Source organism: Dysidea avara, chromosome 7 (genome assembly GCF_963678975.1).
Source record: "Dysidea avara chromosome 7, odDysAvar1.4, whole genome shotgun sequence".
NCBI classification, from domain to species: Eukaryota; Metazoa; Porifera; class Demospongiae; order Dictyoceratida; family Dysideidae; genus Dysidea; species Dysidea avara.
Window position 1 is genome coordinate 6,431,296 of NC_089278.1, and position 25,639 is coordinate 6,456,934.

Consider the following 25,639-nt stretch of genomic DNA (forward strand, 5'->3'; position numbering starts at 1 on the left):
AGAGGATGCTAACATGCCCTCTACTACCTAAGGAACCAATTTTCATGATTCTAGAAGTCTAAAGTTAGGTTTAGGGCTTGGGTTCAACTTTAGCTCTATATCAGAGAGTTAGGGTTTGGGTTCAGCTAACATTTAATATAGACTAGATCACCATATTTTACTATATCTAAGATTCGGGGTTTGGCAGCTATCAGTGGTGGTATAGTGGTTCGGACTCTGATGCATTAATTGCGACATCAAACACAGAAATAAGTTTAAAATTAAAGTCACTAAAGGCATCTAGTCAATCCCATTTACTCTGACACATTTTGATTTCTGTGCCATAAATGTTCTGTATATGCCATGTTCTTTTAGGAATGAACCGAAAGGGGGTGAGGTGGGGGGATTTCTGTGACTAAGAGATTTGAGAAGCAAAAGATGAGCTGCTTCAAGTTTATTGCATCAAATATGATGTAAGGTGGCATAGCACTTCGGGTAACATTAACACAATGAAACAATTAACGTCTTAGTGACTTACTTTTGTTACCTGTTGAACGATAACACACCTTTTTGACAACATGTGGTGGTCTGTGATACAAAGCATTACCTATACAGTAGCAGTTTCCATCAAATTAAGGCCTGTCTATCAGGCCATACACCTTCAACACAGCAACCAGTTGTTGGTTTCTTATCCGTTTAAAAGGTTTCCTTACTACTGCAACTACCCATCTTCTATGTTATATAAACTCACTTAGCTCCTCTTTTTCGACTCCGTTTAAATGATTTAGAACCAGGGTTAGCTCTATGGACTATTCATTCCATACAGGCAGGTCCGTTGTTTTCTGTGGATATCATTACTCCATGTTAAACGACAGTTCTATTTACACTTAACAGCTTATACATCAGTACCTCTGGCAATGAGTCAGTGGTTCACTGTATTCTTTTTGATTTATGAGATGAGGATAGGGAATGGCAAAAGCAACATATCCTTCTGTGATCAGTTTTGTATATTGTCTATATACAAGCAAATAGAGGTAGACATAAATACCAGACATGTTTAGCAGCTTAATATACACTGTGAAGGCTAAATGTAAGTGATACAGCACAGGAGGTTGGACACAAGACAAATCAGGTGATGACTAACTTAGGAAATTGCTGGTTATTATGGTGACGATAATTCATGCAATTTTATTCCAATATTTGATTTATACCGATAATTAGTAACTTACACTTTCAACACTATTAATATTATCTTCTGTCCTTCTCAATAACCAACTGCAATGTGTCAAACTTTCACAGGATCACTGTTATTGTCCATTTCAAATATTCTAGCAGCAAGCAAACATTTCTGTCAAAGTACAAAGATTAGTCCTGCGAATCTTTTTTGGAACTTTTACATTCGGTAATAATTTACTTGTCGGAATGCTTCTGCCTCACTGCCATATTCTTACAAGGAAGGAAACAACCATAATTTCATATACATGTGGAATTTAATTTCACTATTAATTTTTTGATATGCAAGCTGTAACTATACGTCACCATGCATTATCAGCAAGTACAAACTCAAACTTAAGGATCTGCTCTAGAATACTCTGCCGATTAATGACGATTCATGATTTTTTTATTAAAATAAGTTTTTGCATCTATATAAATCAAAATAGCAGAACTCATTTCTATGAAATATCACCTAGAACCAAGGATTAATGAGCACATCCACAAGTGTTTGCATAATTATACTGATAATAGTTCATGCAGTAGCTGCCAGAAGCTGTAGCTATTTTAGCTTTCTTGATGTCTCAAAGTTCACTAGAATTAATTTGTACAATTTAAATAATTTCAACTATAACACCAACTTTTTAGTCAAAAGTAGTAAAAGTAGTGAAAGTATAACAGGATATTACAGTCAATAAAAAGCAAAGATTCTAGAATAAAAGCTGGGTTAACAAACATACAGCATTTATAAGTAGTACAAAACAGCTGAGGTAAGATACCGACTCTCCAAGTGGTTCGATTTCCGATGTAGCCAAAATAATTGTTATAAATTTTAGAGGAACACGTTTTTGTGAAGCTCATATGTGATTGGATTTTGGAAAAACACGCACATTAGAAGTTTTGAGATAAACGGTTTTAAAGAATTCAAGTCAGCATAACTGCCAAGGATAGCAAGCACGCGTTTGAAATTTACACAAAAGATGCATTGATCTATTACCTTTCAGACCACTTCCAGTACTGCAGAGTTTCCCGCCAAATAAGATAGAAAATCTGAGCAGTTGGATGAGCGAAGTAGTATCACAAGTGCTCACAAAGGGGTGGGGGGTGGCAGGGAGGGCAAGGATTTGAAACCACTGGGAGGTTTGAAAGAACTTATTTGCTGAAATATTTCTACTATATAGACATTCCAAATGGGAATTTGTTAAAACAAAATCTCCCAAAAGGAGTAAGAAGGTAATCAACAACTTTGATTCAGCCACTGATGGGATCAGCTAAATGTTGTGTCAACTTTTGGCATAGGATGCACTTCCCTTAATTAAGATCAACACATATGTGGACAGCTCCGGACCATTGCCACACACCAAGGGGTTGGTTCTTTCACTGGTGATACAACCTTGAGGGTCTGCATGCATTGTAGTACCTTTGCTCTGAATGGTAGCAGAATGTTTCTAGGAACAGAGTAAGGGTAAATGGCAAGCTGTTTGGATTAAGCTTGATTTTGTGCTCTTGTGAAAATGTCCCCAGCCCAGTGAACAGAGAAGGATACTGTGATCTTATGCTTTTTTGAACTGAGCATACATTCAATAATAGTATAGTTTAATGGCTGGTAGGCCAAGAAGATTATAAGTCTCAAGTTTCGTCAACTATATATAAACAGTCTGCATACAAGAGTTGCCTCTGTAGCAGAGTGAGACTGGCAGTGAGAACAATCTGGTCTTCTTCAGTGGTGTGCTGAGGTTTAAGGGTTAACAATGCCGTGGCCTTTACCCCCTGCATCTATTTTGAGGGTGAAGGGCTTGCCCTGAATCTCAATCGTGATTTCCTACCTATTGCTCTCTGTACTGTTAACAGTACCAAGATATCACAATCATATATGGGGTTTAAAGGTTCTTTATATATACCGTATTTCTATATTTATAAACCGTTAAAAATATTTCATCGAAGCTAGCATCCGACGAAAATTAATTACACGAAAAAATTTTACCAACATAATATTAGAGAAGTTGAATAAATTTGGTTAACTGCTTTTTGGCCACCTGGATCAAAGCTTGGCCATTGGCATTTCAAGAGTATATACGTCTTTGCTGCAGTATTTTAATAAAACAAGAATGGCCTCCTGCATCCCAGGGGAGAGCTGCTGCAGTGGGTCCTCGCCTGGGGATTTCGCCGCCAGCGATAGCGTTGGCAATGATGCCATGCCATATGATACACAGCTACTACAGGACCCATTAAATGAAGTATGTATATATATATATATATATATATATATACACGAATATGTAAATTGCATGGAATGAGCTTCTAGCCACGGCAATTCCACTCCAGTCCACTCGGCTTGAGTTTGTGACCGGCGGACAACTCTCAGGGTGCAGCCTCCATGGATTCACTACTTGTTATTCTGCCTCTCCTATATACAAAAAGGACAGTATAAGTTTAACAAATTAATAAAGCTACATAATTCATTGTTAAAAAATTTTTGTCGCTTGAGGACACTGGTGAAAATTTTTTAACACGAAAATTTAACTCGTGAAAATTTCTCGCAGCTTATATTTATAGAAATACGGTATATGTTAATTGTAAACTCAAAATATATGAGTATGGTACAATATCTACAACATAATTAAAGATCTGAAGTCATTGAAGGTAATAGTACTGTCAATTTATATAAGGATCAACTTGAGCTGATGGCTGGACAAATTTAATACCATTTCCACATGTAGTACTGATTGCAGGTGTAATATAATTTGGCATTTCTAGTTCAGCAAGTCCATGTAAGATTTTTTTTAAAAACATTAGTAATCGTAATTCTTCATGTGAGCATTGTACTGATTTCATATTTATGGAATGTTTAATAGCTGATGCACTACTTGTTCTTCTGTAATTTGAGACAATAAAGCATGCCGCTCTTTAGCTCTGTTCTAAGTTCATTCAAGCCTTAATGGACATTCCATAGCTGTGTATGATAGGCACAGGATACTAAAGTAGCCTCTTCGGTTGCAGTGGAAACAGATGGAGTCTCTTGCTGGACAGGATTGTCTAGGGTATGATCCTTGTCCACACCATCTACACACTTGGAAAGTTGAAGAGGATAGTGTACAGGTGCTGGTCAGCTTGTTGGTTGGGAAATTCGAGAGTTGGCTTCCTTACTACATTCAGTGAACAGTGTAATCACCGGATACTTCGGTGAGCTTTAATTTAAGCATACCAATTAAATCTGCCTGGGCGTCACTCTCACACTCTCTATTTCTTCCCTGATCTGGCTGACATGCCTATCAAATCATTCCTCATACATTAGCAACTCCTGTTTCATCTCAGAAGCAACCGTTTCTGCGGCCTTTCTGGCCGTGTGCTCTTCTTCCAACATGTGTTCTAGTTCGGCACAGGATGTTGTACTGTTGTCTTAACTCATCAAGCTGTGTAGCGATGGATGAATCTCTTGGTTCCTCTTGTTCCTGCTCACGACATTCAAACTCGGCCACCTGACGCCTCAACTTTTGGACTTCTCGTTCCAACTCTGCCTTGGTAGGCATCGGTAGGACCTCCAAATGTAACCCCGTGGTCAGCGGTGTAGAGAATACAAACACAATTGACGGATTAAATGGATACAAAATACTGTCTGCCACACACAAAAACTACAACATCACGTGACTCTACTTATGACGCATGTGTACAATAATAATAATGTGTGCATGAACGGGTTCATGTCACATTAACATATCTAAGTCAGTCTGTACAACACCTACCAATTTCAAATGTACAATGTTTTTGAACTTGCAATCAATATAATTATAGCTTACTTAACTGCAGCTTTTAATGAAGGTGATGACAGTAGGTAGGTGACTATAGGTTGCAGAGTAGTAGCTATGTTGATATGAAATTGTTTTGGAACACTGTGTAAGCTAAGATTACACTTTAGTAGAAAGCTTTTTACTTAGTTTAGTGAGCAGTGACTATATATGACCCAGTCTGGGAAAATCGATCTTATCGCCTATTGAGAAATGCCGGTTGTAACTATTCTCTGTGTTGTAGCTCGCCAATGGTAGAAGCTATGTGTACCAAATTTTCACAGTTTTACACCAATTTCTTACCTTCAAAGTAGAGTTAGCCAACACTTTAGTTTCCCTCCATTTTTAACTTGATGTTGACTCTACTAGGTGAGCTCAAAAAAGGGTGGGAAGCGGGGGCCAGTGGCAGGCAAGGGTTGTTTTTAAAAAGTTAAAGAGGAAGGTATTGGGATGAATTAGGCCAAGTTATGAGCCATTCAGGTCTCATAACTGGCTAAAATTAAAGGACATTTACAGCACAGGCCTTTATTCAACACCATGGAGCTGTACAGCCTCACACAGCCATCCCCAGGCTGGCCACAGACCACTCATATGGATCACCACTGTGCTTGGGAAAAGCAGACAACTCAAGTCCAGCTAATTTTGATTATGAAATTTGATAGTTTATTCATGTATATAGCTTTGTGTTCTTGGTGAAAAATCTAATCTGCTGTCATGGGCGATAAGACCGGTTTTCCCAGATCCAGTCACATATACTGTATGGACAATAAAAAGGGCATGCACAGGTTCCAGTCACAATCTATTACAATGGCTTTTTTTTGTTGTTAATTTTCGTATGCAAAACTTGTACGAAAATTTCTTACACAAAAATTTTTACAAAAGATCAAATTACTCTAATAGAACAGTCATTTACATAAATCATATGAAAATATTTTTACACAAAAATTTATATCATCATTTTTTGCATGAAAATAAAGCGAACTATGGTACTTGAATGTATGACCCATACAACAGGTACCAGTGCTAGTACAGTATCTAATTATATAGAATTTTAAGCTTAATTAGGCATCATAAAATAAATCCGGGAAACAAGGGAGGTTGCCTACGCCTGGTGGACATTTAATCCCTAATTCAGTCTATACCCATTAGGGAATGAAATTTCCATTATCTGCAGGTGTAAGTGACCTCCCCTGTATCTTCTACGATCCCTAATCAAATTTTTCCCTTATACTTGTCTATTTTTTTGTTACATTATTATGACTGGTGAACCCACACATACCACATCAAAAGAAAGGGATGGTGCCAGAGGTAATGTTTTTGACTGATCATGCACACGTGCACCCCAACTATCAATTACTGACTCAAAAGTGAAGTGGCCATTCCACTTTTTACTTTCAGCTATCCATTTCACAGTGTTACAAACAAAGAACAGTAGGAGAAGCACCTCTGCTATCAATCTAGTCACCACAGAAAATATGGCCAATTCCTGTTAACAAGCGTAGGGAAGCCATCACGCTACCACAAATAGACAACTTGGGCTGTCAGCAAAAACAATGGGACACAAAGGAGGACAAAGGTAAGTCCATGGTATGTGCATTGTATATATGTACTGCAGTATGCCTAAAGGCACCTGTCGGCAAGCAGGCAAGGCAGGCAGTAGAAAATTCCACTGAATAAAAGAATTGTAGCTATCTATTGGAAGCATTTAGGGTCATACTGAAGGCACTTTTGGGCCTAACCAATACTGCCAAACTACCCATGATGGTATTGTGAAGCTGGTTTTTAGGCGATAGTTTGGCCAGAAAAAAACCAAACCTCCATGATAGCTAACATACAGCACTACCGTACTGTATCAAACAGTATGGTAGTACCAATTAAGTAGGGATTGCCCTGAAAATTTTGCACACCACCTGAAATTCCACTTTTGAAAATTATCCTAGAGACATCTTACGAGACAAATATCACCTTTATGGAATAGTACTACTCCATATAATATATAGTACAGCATTAATTATAACAAAACAGTTACAGGCGGCCAGATATAGAATGTGTTTTTTAAATTCCAAAACTCGAATTTTTGCCTGACTGACTGACCACAGTTGCAAGGCTAGAGGCCAAACAAAGTAGCGCACAGCTACCATTTTACGCCACAATAACAAGCTCACCAGTGGGATGTGCCTTTCAGGATTCCGATGAGTGTAGGCCCTCTGTGCCTTGTCTTTTCTTTTATGTTCAGTCAGGCTGCTTGTCTCCTTCTTCATCCAACGAAACCATATAGAGGCAATAATTTTCCATATCAACACATTCATTCAGCAGCATATTTAGCTGCCACAGAATAATTTCAGAGCTAGATTTTCAGAAGCGCTTCAGTCCTGGTGCTACTATAAGAAGTATACTAGCTAGATATCTGCAACTTTGCAATTGGGATCTCGTTCGCAATAGGTTCACAACCACACCCACCAAATAAAGATCTAGATGGATTAATAGCAATAGAATACTGAGACCATGCACACCTCTTAACAATCTAGTTATTTACTAAACAAGATGCCTTATTAGTCTGGCTAGCTGCACACCCCTTGGCTGACTTGTGATACTCTAATACAACAGTCATGTGTGATATTCTAATGGAACAGTCACAAGTTACACAGTAGCTAGAACAAAAAAAACTAAACAAACCAAAAATTGTTAATTTAAAAATGAAGTAGGGACCTATGCAATAAAAGGTAGTGATGAATGATGGTACACAGCATAGCTTGGTGGGAAAGTCCCACATTAGCTATAACAATTATTTTGTTCAATGCCAAAGTAGGGACTTCCCACTGAGTTATGCTGTATTTCACTGTAGATTACTACTTCACTTTTAAATTGACAATCTAAAAAAAAATACTAGTGTATATATATATATATGTTTGTATGCGTATTTGGTTGTGTAAAAAGATAACATATATTCCTTTCAGGTAACATTGCGTCAGGGCAATCACCACCAAGCTTTTCTGAAAATTTTTACTCCATACGGCTCCCTCAGTTTGGTGAGCCAAGTCAGTATAATATGATAAGATGTACTGATCCTGACAATGCCGGTGGTGTGAGCTACCATTTCATGGGAATGTCACCAACTGGAATGTTTACTATTAATGAGAACACTGGTATAATAACACGTACTCAAAACATTTCATCTACAAATACATTTGTTTATGATATTCAGTGTTCAGATTTTGAAAACTTGAACACTACTAGCGTAGTAGCAATAACCATTTATATTCCTAATTTAAATCCACCCAGCTTCTCCATGTTCTCATATGAATTCTCTATAGATGAAGGTCTATCAGCATCTCCTGTGGGTATGGTAAGTGCCACTGATCCTGATGGAAATGATGTAACCTATATGTTAGAAGGAGCAGATACAGCTTTCTTTCGAATTTCCTCCTCTAGTGGTCTAATCTTGTCCATAATACCATTTGATAGAGAGACAAGAGACAGCTACACACTTACTGTATTTGCCTATGACAATGTGGCAGAAATGGATAGGAGGTCATCAACTGCCACTGTAAATGTAGTAATAGATGATGTAAATGACAATCGACCTGTGTTTAGTAGTGGCAGTGTGTCAACAGTTATAATCAATCAAAACTTACCAACAAATGGTGTTGTTACAGTAGTGTCTTGTAATGATGCAGATACCGGTGCCAATGCTCATGTGATATATGCTTTATTGGTAGACAGCAATGGGATGTTTTCGATAGGTGCAACTACAGGCAACATAACATTTATAAGTGGTTTGTTGTCACCGGGTGCAGAGTTCTCCATAGTAGTTCAATGTACAGATGGAGTAGGTGGAGAAGTCCGATCTCTGACCATTGCAGTTGAAGAGGAAAACCAACATGACCCTATGCTTGAACATGCCATGTTTCTCACAGTGAGCATTGATGAAACAGTACCTACAGGGTACAGGGTGATTGACATTAATGCAACAGATGAAGATGAGGGAGAACCTGGAAGAATAATTTATAGTTTAGAAAGAAATTTTGATGTGTTTGGAATCAACTCAATGAATGGCATAGTGGAAGTTAGTGCTCCATTAGATTATGAAAGTGATGGTGGTATGATGTATACTTTACAAGTAGTTGCTGCTAATCCTCAACTCCCTGGAAGTATGAACCGATCAGTTTCTGCAATTGTACAGGTGACTATAAATAACATTAATGACCATCCACCACAGTTTCCAGGAGATTACATGATGTCGGTGCAAGAAACGTATGTCAATGAAGAGAACAACATGTACATTATACCACCACCACACAACTTTATGAATATCAGTTGCACTGACAGAGATATTGGGACACAAACCATCACATATTCCTTAGACAGTAATGCATTTGTAATCGATCCAATTCTTGGAAACATTTCTGCAATTCAAAATCTAGATTTTGAAACTACCACATCTTATTCACTACAGGCTTACTGTTATGATAACAGCTTACCAAATGGGAACAACTTGACTGGAACAACACTAATTGAGATAACCGTTCTTCCGGTAAATGAACATAGACCTGTCATAGAACATCAAGTAACTTTCGTGAGTATTGATGAAACTACAGAAATTTCTACAATTATTGTATCATTTGATCCTGACAGTGAAGGACTTTTAAATTACATGGCAACAGATGCAGATAGTGGTGCTGATGGAGACATATTTTACTTTGTAGGTGAAGACACTGAACTAGGTTTATTTTCAGTTGATCAAGAGAGAGGAATTTATCGACTTGCATCATCGTTGGATGCTGACAATGCAGAAACTGCAATCAGTTTCACTAGGCTTCATGTAGTAGCATGTGACTCTCAGGCTGTTCAGAGGGACTGCATCATAGTAGTAGTGAGAATAATCATTAGCGCTGTAAACGAACATGTCCCAATGTTTACTGAGGACCCATATACCTTTTTGGTAAATGAGAGTGTGTCTAATTCCACTACTGTACCAGTGTTTAACACACTTTGCATTGACGGAGATGAAATGGTAAGACATGGTAGAACTACAGTCACGGTTAGATCTGGAGGAAACAATGTATTCAGAGTGGATGATAATGGTAACTTCTTCCTACTGCTGCCACTAGATTATGAGAATAATATGAATTATGGTTATGAACTGGAGTGCACAGATGGAGAATTCACTAACACTACAATGGTGAACATTACAGTATTACCTGTAAATGATAATATTCCACGGTTTATAGGTAGTCCATTTTCTTTTAATGTATCTGTATCCACTCCAGTACTCAGTCGTATAGGTCAGGTAACTGCTTTTGATGGTGATATTGATGAGGGCGGTCTGCTGGCATACATATTACAGACAAATGGATATTTTAGTATTGTTCAAGATGGGTACATCACTCTTCTAACAGAACTTGATAATCCTGGTTCTACTACACCTCCACCTAACTTTTTACTGAGGGTTGACTTGACAGATGGGATGACAAATCTTGCGACAAATGTAAGCATAATTCTTACTGATGGAAACTATGTAGCACCAGTGTTTGGTCAATATCTGTTTATCAGTACTGTTGATGAATTGGCAGAAATGGGAACACTTATCCAAGTACTTACTTGTCATGATACTGAAACTGGTGTAAATGGTAAAATTGAGTACCGGGTATCTCTTGGTAACACTGAAAGGCTCTTTGACATTGACCCTGACAGTGGTGCCTTGACTGTGGCTGGTAGTTTAGTATTGCCCGAAAATGAGGACACAGTTGATCATATTTTAATAATACAATGTCGTGATGGTGGTGTTCCTGTTTTATCTGCCACCGCACAACTAATAGTACGCATTGAGGCTAATATGGGTCTGCCAAATGTATCTAACCGAACTGCATTTGTACTAGAAAATGCACAGCTAAATGACCAGGTTGTTTGCATTGATACAGATAGTGACAATAACCAGCTGACATATGAAATAACAAGTGGGAATGATGAAATGAAATTTGCAGTCACTTCCGCTGGTTGCATTATTGTAAGTGACCTACTTGACAGGGAAACTACAAGTGAGTATCATTTACAAGTTCAAGTATCAGATGTTTCTAATACTGGTAGTGTGTTTTCAAATGTAAGAATATTTGTCAGGGATGTTAATGACAATGATCCTCAGTGTTCATTCATATCTGAAATATTAAGAGTTGAAGAACAACGACCAGTAAATAGTGAGCTAATCACTCTAAATTGCTCTGACATTGATTCTCAAAATAATGCAATTCTAAGCTACACGCTGGATGAGAGCACATTTAATATCACTTCTAGTGGTCAGCTAATTCTCAATGAACCTCTAAACTTCATGCAGCAGAGTGTATACAGCCTGAGAATTAATGTATCAGATAACGGTGGCATTAATGCAAGGTCCATACTTGTTACAATTGTCGTGTTTGTCATCCCCAGCAATACTAACCCTCCAACATTTCAAAACCTCCCTGCGTCAATTGATATCAATGAAACAACACCTGTACAAGAAGTCATATATACAGTGCAGGCTACTGATCCTGAAGGTGGTCGGGTGATCTTTAGAATGGCAGATGGAGACAATGATCTGTTCTTGATGATTCCCAATACTGGTGCCATCATATTGCTCAGAAGATTAGATTTTCATACAGCTCAGTCTCATGTGATAACCATTGTTGTGTCAGATACAGATCTAGAAAGTGATCCAGCTAATTTGACTATCAATGTTCTTGATGTCAATGAATTCTCCCCTTCATGCAGTCAGCAAAGGTACTTTGTAAATATAGCTGAGAACATATCACCTGACATGCTTCTTGATGTACTGTCATGTTCTGACAGTGACCGTGGAGAAAATGGGGAACTGACATACTCTATCTCAACAAACAATTTCTTTGGAGTAACAAGTGATGGACTTCTATCAGTACTTACTAGCCTTGACTATGAGACTCAACAGCAATATGAACTGACAGTAAATATCTCAGACAATGGAACCTCACCAAAACTAGCATCAGCAATCTTGGTCATTTCTGTTTTACCTGTAAATGAGCATGACCCAGTGTTTAGCCAAACAGAATATCAAGTGTGTATAAATGAGAGCCTCACTGTTGGTAGTATTGTAACACGGGTGTTTGCCAATGATATGGACCTTTCAAGTCACAGAGACGGACAAATCAGTTATACTCTTACTGATGGTGATGATATTCCATTTAGTATTGATGGTAATGGGGTGATTAGGTTAACTGGTACTTTAGACAGTGAGTCTGAGCAAAACTCCACCTTTATCATTTCTGTTGTAGCAACTGATGGTGGAACTTCACCACGTTCCAGTAATGGAACAGTGAATGTTACAGTAAAAGATGTTAATGACAATACTCCATCATTTGCTCAAGGACTTTACATTGCCAGTATCAACAGTTCCCTAGCTACTGGTGATATGGTTTTACCATCGCTGAACTGCACTGACCAAGATAGTGGGTTGAATGGAAATGTAACATATCGTCTCTTAGATGACACCCTCACTTTGTTTTCAATCCATGAATCCTCTGGTATTGTTAGAGTAAGGGAGATGTTGCCTGAAGTCTCTCAAGTGTTTGGATTTGATGTAGTGTGCGCAGACATGGGATCACCATCATTGTCAGCCACAGTCCATGTTTCCATTGTAGTCACAATTCCAGGAAGTGTAGTGTTTTCACCATCTACCTACCGTGTCAGCATTCTAGAAAATGTAACATTTACTGAAGTGGAAAGAGTCAGTGCATCATCTAGCACTGGTAACATTATCTACAGCCTACTAAACCATCAGGATACATTTGCTATTGATGGTAACACTGGAGCCATCACACTATTGTCATCGTTAGACTTTGAAATGGTTGAGAGTTATGCAATCAACGTACGAGCCACTACTGGTACTCAATTTGCTGATGCCTTAGTTCAAGTAGATGTAGTTAACATAAATGATGAAACACCAGTTTTTGTTGAAAGAATGTTCAGTGTTCGAATCTTAGAGAATACAAATAATCTTAGTAACCCTGTCACAGTGAACTGCACTGACAATGACTCAGGAGGATTTGGTGAAATACAATACTCTGTGAATAACGATAACTTCGCAGTTACTGACAATGGGAATTTACGAGTTCTGAACTCTTTAGATTATGAAATGGTTGAGGCTCTAATATTAACTGTGACTTGTATGGATGGTGGTACCCCACCAAAAAGTGATAGCATAGCCATTGTTGTAACTGTCTTACCAGTAAATGAATATCCACCAGATTTCTCTCCAGCTACAGCATCTGTTAGTATAAATGAGAATGTTGGTATTGCAACATTAATATACACTGCCAATGCTACTGATAGAGACTCCCAACCACATGAGAATGTACGCTATTCAATAATTGGTGGGAATGAAGCTAATATCTTCTCCATCGATAGTGAAACTGGGTTGGTGACAGCAATTGGTCAACTTGATTATGAACAGCAGATTTCTGACAACAGCATTGTACTCACAATACAAGCAAGTGATGAAGATTCTAATGTTGTACCTCCATTTACACCAATGTCCTCGACACTAACTCTAACCATTATGGTGTTGGATGTCAATGACAATGAACCAAGGTTTACAGAAAGTGTTTATTCTGATGCCTTCACATCTCCGGTCACTGCTAACACACCATTGTTAATGGTCAGTTGTAGTGATACTGACAGTGGTAGCAATGCAGCAATAACATACTCAATTAACCCTGAAAATAACTTATTTCAAATTTCTGATCTAGGAACTATTATGAATACTGCAGAAATTAATTTGTTGTCGGGAATGGCATTCATCTTAAATGTACGGTGCAGTGATGGTGCTTTGATAGATACCAGTCGAGCAATTATTACTGTCTCAGTTGACATGGTTGGTCCTGTGTTCAATGACAGTAACTACATGTTCAGGCTGTCAGAGAATTCCAGTATTGGATATCAAGTTGGCAGGGTACTTGCTCACAACTTTGATCCCCAAAATCAAGATTCAATTGAATACTTTAGCAACAATACCAACTTTATTGTAGACAGAACTACTGGTGTCATCACACTTGCTACTACACTAGATTATGAGACACTCAGCCCACAGACTGATTTTACTATTACAATATATGCAACCGACAGTGCAGGACTGACCACCTCTGAAATTGTGATCATAATATTAGATAACTTGAATGAACACAGTCCTGTAATTGATGCTTCCAACCGTGTAGTAGCTATTTTAGAAAATGAGCAGATAGGAACTATGATATCTAGTGTAACTTGCCAAGATTCAGATGATGCTGCTGATAATTTATTGCCAACTTTGTCTGTGGTGACTATTCTAGCTAATACACCGATTGGTTTCACATCTCAAAACCCAGCAAGCATTGAGCTAACCACCAATAGTCAACTAGACTATGAAATGGAAACACAGTATTTAATTATGTTACAATGTCGAGACTCTGGAGGGCTTATTTCGACGGCCAATATTAGAGTAGTCATAGAGCCATTTAATGATAATCCTCCAATATTTAGCCCAGCACAATATAATACTAGTTTGTTTGAAAACCCTAGTATTGGATCTCCAATATTTACAATCACTGCTAGTGATAATGACCTTGGAAATTACAATCAGATCCAATACACCATACATAGTGGAAACACAGGGGATGCTTTCTCTATTGATTCTACCTCTGGAATAATCACAGTATCTGGACTGATTGATTCTGAGACTTTAGCAAGTTATGAGTTAGTTATTCAAGCAACCAACATAATTCCTGCAGGAGATCAGTCAGGATCACAGCCTCTCTCTGCCACAGCACAACTTCGCATTGAAATAGATGATTTAAATGACAACCGTCCATCACTAAGCCCTCTAACAGTGATTAGGAGTATAGTTGAAAATACTCCAGTCCCAATAACAGTTCAGCACTTTCAGTGTACAGATAGAGATTCTGGTCAAAATAGTGAAATTGTTCTCTCAGTTACAACTGGCAACTCTTTATTTTACTTTGATGATAATGGAAATTTGTTATTCAATGGAACTTCAACTATTGGTACTTACTCTGCTATGGTAACATGTTCAGACATGGGAATGCCTCAGCAATCAAGTGTAGCACAAGTGAGACTAATAATTCTTTCCGAAAATCAACATCCTCCTATACTGCCTGTTTCACAATATAATATCACCATTTCAGAAGACCAGCCCATTGGAGAATGTTTTTACTACATAGTAGCTACTGATGCAGATGGAAATGAGACTGCAGACGGTCAAATACGATACACAATAACTTCACAAAATAATTTAGAGGATGTAATTTCCATTGATGCTATCACAGGTTGTCTCTTTTTGGTCACTACTGTAGACATTCAAACTGTAACAATATATTCTTATACAGTCACTGCCACTGATGGTGGTTCTCCTTCACAAAGCAACACGGCAGCTCTTCGTTTATCCATCAACACAGCAGGTAATTCTCTACCTCAGTTCACACAAGGTCACTATGTAACAGCAGTCTCAGAAACATTTAGATTTGGTGAAGTAATATTTACAGAAATGTCATGTACTGATCCTGACCCATTTGATACCATACAGTATGCTATTCTACCTAGTGGAAGCTATGAATTGTTCTCTATACACCCTACCACTGGTCATTTATCTATTGCTAATGGAAGGACACTTGACTTTGAGGTAACTGATACACACTCACTACTGGTAGCCTGTATGGATAGTCAGAATGCTTCAGCAACTGCTGACCTTACTGTCCGAGTTAATCCGGTTAATGAATTCACTCCAGGACTGTCAACTATAATAACTACATTACCAGAAACTGCTTACGTTGGTTTCTTAGTGGCTATCCTTTCTGCAAGAGATGATGACTCTGGTCCAGATGGTGAAGTTCGCTATGATATTATTGATAATACTAATGTATTTACACTAGATCCAATGACAGGAAGAGTTATATTATCATCATCACTTGATTATGAAAGTGGTCCAAGGAATTACAACTTAACAGTGACCGCTGCTGATTTATCAGAAACAGTTCCTAGAACAGGAACGGCTTTGCTACTAGTTTCTGTTGAAGATATAAATGACAATGCTCCTAGGTTTGCTAGTGACATGTATAAACAAAACCTCTCAGCAAGTTCATCTTTAAATACTGTGGTTCTATCAATAAACTGTACGGACAATGATGCTGGTCAAAATGGAGGAATAACTTATCGCATTTTACCCAACCCACCTTCTACTGACCTATTTTCAATTGACACTAGTAATGGAATGATAACAGTTTCTGAAAACTTGGCAAACAGACAAGTTGATAATGCAACATTCTTTATTACTTGTTGTGATAATGTCCACCCAGTACTGTCAGACACAACACTAGTTGCTATTTGTATTCAAGAACAAAATCAGCATTCTCCAGTGTTTGCTAACAATAGCTACACAATGACTATTCCAGAGACTCGCCAACTGCTACAACCACTGCTAACAGTTACAGCAACTGATGATGACACAGGTCCATTTGGAAGAATAACTTACTCAGTAGAATCTGATCCTGACCAACTATTTTTCATAAACTCTACAACTGGAACAATCATGCTACTAAAGCAACTGGACTATGAAAGTCAAGTAAGACATAGTTTTACTATTGTTGCTACTGATGGTTTACCAGATAGCGTAAACCGTAGGTCAGCCTCTACTATGGTCACAGTTAATGTAGGTAGTGTCAATGAGTATACACCCAGGTGTCCTAGGCCAATATATATTGGTATAATAGCCAATCAGTTCAATGGAGAAATTTTGAACTTTTCATGTGTGGACAGAGATAATGGCTTAGATGGTACACTGACTTATACCATTACTGGAGGAAGCCACTCAAGCAATTTTACTATTCAGGGATCAACTCTTATCCTTGAAACACCAATAGCACCTGATGATGCAGAAGAGAGATATAGTCTAAATGTTACTGTTTCAGACATGGGAGATCCTCCACTACAAGTAGTTGTGGATGTAGAAATATTGTACTCATTCGAGAATTTAGTGCCACCCATGTTTGTTGGTACCCCCTACATGTGTAACATATCAGAATGTGCCAATATTGGTACTGTGGTATGTAATGTTACGGCTACAGATACAGATCGTGGCATACAAGGAGAAGTCATCTATTCACTCACTGGAACAAGCAGTTCATTTTTCAGAATTGATCCTACCAATGGATTTATTTATCTAGCATCAACATTAGACAGAGAAACATTAGAGACACTAACATTTCGAGTAATAGCAAGTGACCAAGATCCTGACAATCCAATGAATACATCAGCCCTAGTTACTATTGAGGTTTTGGATTGCAATGATAACTGTCCTATTTGTTCACTAGATTTTTATGAATTTCTCATCTATAGTAATTCATCAGATAACTCTCCAGTTGGCAGTATTAACTGTTCTGATGATGACGCAGGAAACAATGGCATGCTACAATACACTATCACAGAACCACCCAACACATTTAGTATCACAGACAATGGTGGTTTGATTCTACAAAGAAGAAGTGACCTTAACCCATCAAGTTCCATCTTAATAGAGATTCTTGTTAGTGACAGAGGTACTCCAAATTGTTCTGTTTCAATATTAGCAAGTGTTCGTGTTGTATTTGGCAATGCAATTAGCCCTCAGTTCAATGATTTGCCATATGCTACTAGTGTTCATGAAGATACTCAGTTGTTAGATGCCATATTTCAGCTTCAAGCATCTGATGGAGACAGCAGTGATCTGACATACAGATTGGTCCGTGATATTTCAAATACATTTTATGTTAATCCTAACACAGGAGAAGTTGTACTGGTAAGACCATTAGACTATGAGACTCGACAATCATATTCAATTGATGTGGCAGTGATGGACAGTGGTAGTTATGATGGTACCAATTTCCTCACTGCAAATACTACAGTACAAATTAATATCCAAAATGTAAATGACAATACTCCAACCTTTGACTCTGGTGTGTATGGTACCATTATACCACAATCACAACCAGCCAGTAGCAGAATCATTAATGGTACGTGTAATGACAATGATCTTGGAACATTTGGTGATGTCACTGTGACATGGGATGGTGGTAGTTCTCCATTTGAACTAGTAGTTGCTAGCGGTAACTTTTCAGTTAGAGTAATGCGCTCACTTTCTCCTGGAAGTCACACAATTAACTTGACGTGTACTGATCATGGCAATCTAAGTTCCTCAGCTATGCTATTTATCTCAGTGCGTGCTCCACCAGATCCTCAGTTTACAAATACTAGGTATGAATGGCTATTACAAGAAAGTGCAAACATTTCAGCAGCTTATACTAACATTATGGCTACATCTCCTGATAGCAACTATCCAATGGTTTACTCCTTTGTTGATGATTCAGAACACTTTTCTATAAATTCAGCCACCGGCGTGGTGTCTCTAGCACAAACATTGGATTATGAGACACAAACTCAGTTTGGCTTGATTGTGAGAGCAACTGATGTAGTAAATCGATTTACTGATGTTCTGCTACTAGTACGAGTACTGGATGTTAATGATCAACTCCCACTGGTTCCTCCATCAGCTATTCTGTCCATCAACCGCAGCCACCCTGTAGGTGCCCCGTTTGCCTTTTTAACATGCTCTGATAGAGATGTTATAGATGCTGATGCACGCTTTAATTTTACCTTTGATCCACCTAGTCCAATTTTCTTTGTAGATGATGTTGGTGTAGTGTATTTGGTTGGGCAACTTGACTTAACACCAGTTTATGCCTTGCCGGTAATATGCTTTGATGTCAACACTCCAGAGATGAGATCATTTGGTGTTGTTACTATTAATGTGATCTTCAACAACCTCTATCAACCTTCATTTGAGTTTCAAAATTATCATACTAGTATCTCTGAGAGGGCCTCCATTGGGGATGTAGTATTACAAGTGACAGCAACTGATAGAGATGTTGGCATATTTGGTCAAGTTTCTTACTCAATACTTGATGGAAACTACAACAATCACTTTTTCATAAATGGTACATCTGGAGAAATCAAAATACTGCTTGATTTAGATCGTGAGCAAACAAGCATGTTTAATTTGACTATAGCAGCTATCGATGGTGGCCTCACAACCTCAGATAATTCACGTCAAACTGGCACTGCTCTTGTGCAAGTGTTTGTTTCAGACTACAACGACAATCCACCCACATTTGATCAATCTCTTTACCGCCTTAATATAACTACAACAACACTCAGGAACACATTAATAGGAAACATAGTATGCAGCGATCGTGATGAAGGGAGAAATATGGAAATATCTTATTCCTTTAGGCCAGAGGATATCTACTATTTCTCTATCAATGGTACAGGGGGAGTATTTCTAGTAGATGAACATTCCTTCCCAGCCCCATACACTTTGACTGTAGTGTGTACTGACAATGGCTCACCTCAGCTATCGTCCACTGCAATTTTGTCAATTATTGTAAGACTGGAAGATCCTACAGCACCAGTTTTTAATCAAAGTGTTGTGGAAATCACAGTGAATGAAAACATTGCATTGTTCACATTAATAACATCATTATCAGCCACTTCAAATGACTCTACACTTCAAGTAAGATACAATATTTTATCAGGAAACACTGATAACACATTTGGCATTGATGGAGTAAATGGAGAGCTGTATAATATTGAAGTACTTGATGCAGAATTGGTCAGTGAATATAGCATAACAGTGGAAGCTAGTTATACTGAATATCTGACAGCTGTGTCATATGCATTAGTAACTGTAAGGGTGACAGATATCAATGACAATGCTCCTTACTTTGTTCCCAGTCCACTATACAGTACAATGATTTCTGAAACTGTTGACATGCAAGAAGTGCTGATAGTTAGTTGCACAGACAATGACACCATTTCTGACATTACATATACAATTGCTGATGGCAACTCTGACAGAACATTTGAAATCAATTCTGCAGGAGTAATATTTTCCACTGGAGGCTTTGACTATGAATTAAGGTCTTCATACACACTCACAATAACTTGCAATGATGGAGGAATGACACCTCGAACTGCTACAGCACAAGCAATTGTTGCCATCATACCAGAGAATGATCATGTTCCTGTTTTCTCTGTAACTAAATATAACTTGACAGTGTCTGAGAATGCTGAGTTAGGTACAACAGTGGGTGATGTGTCTGCAATGGATAGTGATCAAGGCCCACATGGTCATGTCACATATCGCATTGTAACTGCTCCTCCACTTAATGCATTTTTCATTCACCCAATTACCGGGATTGTTCAAGTGTCTGGCACTCTGGACTATGAGAGCATTCGCATTTATGAAATGAGTACAATTGCAACAGATGGTTATGCAGAGAGTTCAGTACCTCTCTGTGTGACCATACTGGATGTTAATGATAATGCTCCTGAAATATCACCGCAAATTTCCATCAGAGAAATTGAGCACAATACAACTGCTAATACTGTTGTAAGCCATTTTGATTGTTCAGATGCTGACACAGCTAGCTCACAAGATACACTTACCATGAACATAACAAGTGGCAATAATATGGGATGGCTTTCGTTAACAAGTGATGGTGACATAGTATGGATGGGTGCTGTCAACATTGCATCTGTTATCATAACCACAATAGAAATTCACTGTTATGATGGAAGTAGGATGAGTGATCCAGCACACTTTACTTATGTTGTCTACCCTGCTGGGAGGTCCATACCTCGATTTATACCCTCTCATACTTATTTGTTTGCAATTGATGAACACTCCACAATTGACACTAGTGTAGGCACAATCGTGACAGACTCCATCGACGTGCATTTTTCAATACTAAATCCAATCAACAACCTTCCATTTGGCATAAATTCAGCCACAGGCGAAATACAAGTAAGATTAGACATCAACTATGAGACTCAACAGTCATACAATTTTGTGGTAATTGCTAATGACACTGTAGACTCCAGTTCTAATGCAGCTGCTGTGAGGGTAGTTGTTAATGATATTAATGACAATCCACCTATGTTTTCACAAGACATATATTCCATTTCTCTGCCAGAAAATTTACCATTTCCATCATATGTGGCAACTATTATTTGTACTGACAGCGATGCAGATGATGACACTGAAATTATAGCAATAGTTCAGGGAAACACTAATAATCCATTTACAATTTCTGGAGATGGTATCTTATCAGTAGTATTATCTCTGGATTTTGAAGCCATGGCAACATATAATCTACAACTACTTTGCTCTGATGGCACAAGAAATGATATAGCTACAGTGAGTGTTACTATTACATCTGTCAATGAGCATCCTCCAGTGTTCATTAATACACCATACATGAGCACAGTTATGGAAAGTAACATGACTGGAAGGCACATCATCACAGTAACAGCTAATGATACAGACAGAGGTAATGGTGCCAATGTCATGTATAGCATCGCCAACAGTATTGCTGCTGGTAAGTTTGAAATTAATACAACCAGTGGAGTAATAAGAAATTCCCAACCGCTGCTAGTAGTTGATCAGACTCACTATGCTCTGGAGGTGCTGGCTACAGATGGGGGATCACCCAACACATTCACTTCTACTGCATTAGTTGTAGTAGAAGTGACTGACATTAATGAACCTCCAATGTTAATACTCGGAACAACCGAAGTAGTTGCTTCCACTGCAACTCCACCAGAGACTATCCTGCTAACCTTCCAGTGTATTGATAATGATATCGGTCAAAATTCTCGTTTACAATTAAGTCATCGAATTACTCCAAATCTTGGAGTTGATGTGCGTACACTTATGTCAGATGCTGGAATAATTATTGGCCAACTGTATGTGAACATGATCCTAGAGTTTGGTGACTACATGTTGACTATTACCTGCACTGATGGTGGTAATCCATCTTTATTTAGATCAGAAAATGTCAACTTGAGAGTTCTTAATGCAAATGCTGAAGGACCTGAGTTTCTAAATAGCTCTTATGTTGTATCTATATATGAGAATGTGACCATCAATACACTTCTGATAACTGTTTATGCCACTGATCCTAATGGAGTGCGATATGAAATTGTGGATGGAAATGATGAAGATATTTTTTATATTATTCCAACTAATGGAAGTGTCTTCATTCAGAGAGCTGTTGATGCAGACTCTGGTCCATCATCTTATAATTTAACCATTCTTGTTACTGACTTGGCCCCTGCACTACCACTAACTGCTACCACTATAGTTAATGTGCTAATAATAAACATCAATGATCACAATCCCGAAATTAATCCATCTGAATCAGCACTTCTAAATGTTCGAGAAACGACTTCAGTTGGCACAAGCATCAAACAGTATTCCTGCAGTGACATAGATGGTCGTACTACCAGCTTAGGAATAGGTAACACTGGTACACCATTTAATACCATTGCTGATTCAGAAAGTGACATATTTTATGTTTCATTGCAAACTGCTTTAGACTATGAGAGGGAAACTGCATATACGCTAACTATCTTGTGCACTGATGAAGCTATAGCTTTTTCTCCCAGTCGTACAGCATCAGCAACACTAATTATTGTTGTAGATCCTATTAATATTTACCCACCTGAATTCACCAATGAGACATACAAATTTTATATTTCAGAAAGAAGCCTTCCAGGTACGTCTGTTGGAACTGTTTCAGCAACTGATGCTGACAATAGGATAATGTCTGCAATCAGATATTCCCTGATCCCATCTTCACCAATCCTAGGTGCATTTACTATTAGCTCCTCAACAGGAAACATCATCACTACAGCAGCCTTTAATGACAGTGTATCAAACTATAATGTTACAGTAGAGGCATCTGATGGAGACTCAGTGGCAGTGACAGGACCTCGTTCGACCAGAGTTTTAGTGATGGTGTGTGTATCTGGTATAAATGATAACAGGCCAGTGTGTTTAGACCAAACCATTGGGGTAACACTAAATCAAACTATGTTTGCAGTGAATACCAGTGTAGCAAGTATCACTTGTAGTGACCAAGACAGTGGCCAAGATGGCTTGCTTACATACTCATTCATCTCCACCGACATTAATGGATTTGCCATTAGAACAGTCAATGAGATGATTGGAGAAGTGTCGGTATTTGGAACAGTAGAGCCACGTGTATACATTCTAGTAGTGAATGTGTCTGATAGGGGAACCCCCACAATGAGTGAAGTTGTCCATGTCATCATCAACATTCAAAGAGCTCCAGATAACAGGCTACGGTTTTCTGAATCATTCTTTAGTACAAATGTCAGTGAGAACACTCTAACATCAACAGTCATATTCCGTGGGTCTAACTTTATGAGTAGGCTAGTAAACATAGATGGCACAATAGAGTACTCTATGGTGGTTAGCACAGAAATTCAGTCTTTGTTTAGTATTAACAGATTTAGTGGTGACATAACTCTTCTTCAACCATTAGATTATGAGACAACTAGTGTTTATGTGATCAGCATAGATGCAGAAGATGACAGTGGAACACAAGCACATGCCAGTCTCACCATTATGGTTATCAACTATAATGATGAGGTGCCAGAGTTCAATATGAATGAGTATTATGCCAATGTCACCGAAAACCAAAACAGTGGCACATTGGTGTTGCAAATCATAGCTACAGATGTTGATTTTGGTCCAGTGTCATATCACTTGTCAACTGATTCCAATGAGTTCACCATTGACCAAAGTACTGGTCTTATAACAACACTAAGGCCACTGGATAAAGAACTCACACCATTTACTCTAGCCATACAGGTCAATGCTACTGACAGTGGCAACCCTCAACTGTTTTCCATTGCCAATGTATTTATTACAGTCCTAGACTTGAATGACAACGTTCCTGTTTTCAACCAAACAGAATACCTGGTCAACATCACAAATTTATCTCCAGCTGGTCGTCTTGTTGCACTTAGTGCCTATGATCTTGACTCCAGTTCTGAATTAAGATATTCTATAGATGATGACAGTGGTTTGTTTTTAATAGATCCAGTCTCTGGTGTTCTCCAGTTGAGAGCAACTGTGCCACCAAGCCATCAGCAGTTTTATGTGTTTACAGCATTTGTGACAGATGGTTTGAATACAACAAACACAAGTGTTCTAGTCCAAGTGTTTGATGTTACAGCAATAGAACTGAACTTCCCAGAAACACTCACTGTAGAACGATATTCATACAACATAACCGAGTTCCTAGTTAACAGTGGATTTAGTCTTTCAACAGATGCATGGTACACAATTCTGTCTGGTAACACAGGTGACAATTTCCAAATTACAGCTGGAATTTTAACTAATAGAAATGAACTAGATCGTGAAACAATTAGTAGATATGAAATAATAGTAGTGGTGAATTCCACGGACAGTCAAATCAACGTAGCCTTAATCATCACCATCAGTGACATCAATGACAATGAGCCAATATTCAGTCAGTTACTATATGAATTCAGCATTGTAGAAAGTCATTATATCTCACCAAATACACTTGGACAAATCCAAGCCACGGATAGAGATGCAGGAATCAACAGCAGAATATCATTTCAGATTATAAGTGAGGAAGAAGTGCCATTCATTATAAGAGCTACAATAGCTGGAAATGAGGTAGACTTTAGTGCCATTGGTGGCATTGACAGAGAAAATATTGCAGACTACAATCTGACCATTATAGCCAGAGACTTTGCTCCTATTAATACATTAACAAGCACAGCAATTGTCCTAGTAGATGTAGTAGATGTGAATGACAATGCACCCAAATTTTCCCCCATTGCTCCACCGACCGCAGTTGTAGAGACACCTCCTGGTAGTACAATTTTAATCATAACTGCCACTGACAGTGATGAAGGAAGAAATGGAGAGATTGCTTTCCTAATGAATGCTGTAAACAATGGCAATGATGTCACTGGAAGTTACCACCTAGAAAATGTTACAAATGGAGTAGTTCGTCTTATAACAGACAGGACAATTGGCTTGAACAGTGATGGGACTGAGTTTAGAATTACAGCTGTAGATGGTGGTCCTGTTAGTCACTACCCCACCGATGTAACTGTTCAAACTATCACATTTTCTCTTTCAGTGGGAAACTCCAATCCTCAATTTACATCTCAAGTTTATACTGGACAGGTGTTACAGTGGAGTGAGCCTGATCCTGAAGATGTGGTACTGCAGGTAGTTGCATTTGACAAAGACTTTGGCAACAGTGGACAAATTAAATACCGTCTCTCAGGAGAAGTAGGTCAAGTCTCATCTGAAAATCACCCATTTATCATAGACCCAGATACAGGATACATTTATCGTGGTAGGAGAATTTCAGATCCACCATCAACAAGATATCAATTTTATGTTGAGGTATTGGACAATGCCCCAGGACAACCAGGAATGGATACTGCTTTTGTCATTATTGATGTGTTCATTAGTAGCAATGTTCTTAACGTGTACACCTGCAAATCAGCCGAATTTGTAAGAAATAACAGCAACCAATTCAGACAAGGTGTAGAATTATTGGTCAAACAACAAAGTGATAGAGGCTCATTGTTTGTGTATGATGTATCCAGCGTGCAACGAGAAGACACTACGTAAGTTGCTGTATAGTAAATAGAAAATGTACATTTACTATAACTATGACAACAAATTTTATTGCTAAGCACATGCAGCTCAGTGT

General features: G+C 38.3%; 1 protein-coding gene across 1 annotated transcript in view; it reads left to right on the plus strand.

Moving 5' to 3' along the window:
- The window catches only part of LOC136260692 (protocadherin Fat 4-like), a 28,952-nt gene that overhangs the window by 1,699 nt on the left and 1,614 nt on the right, over positions 1–25,639 (plus strand). Inside the window, exon 2 of the mRNA XM_066054519.1 lies at positions 7,934–25,553. Coding sequence (XP_065910591.1) covers positions 7,934–25,553 — 17,620 coding nt within the window. The remainder of the gene's footprint in view (positions 1–7,933; positions 25,554–25,639) is intronic.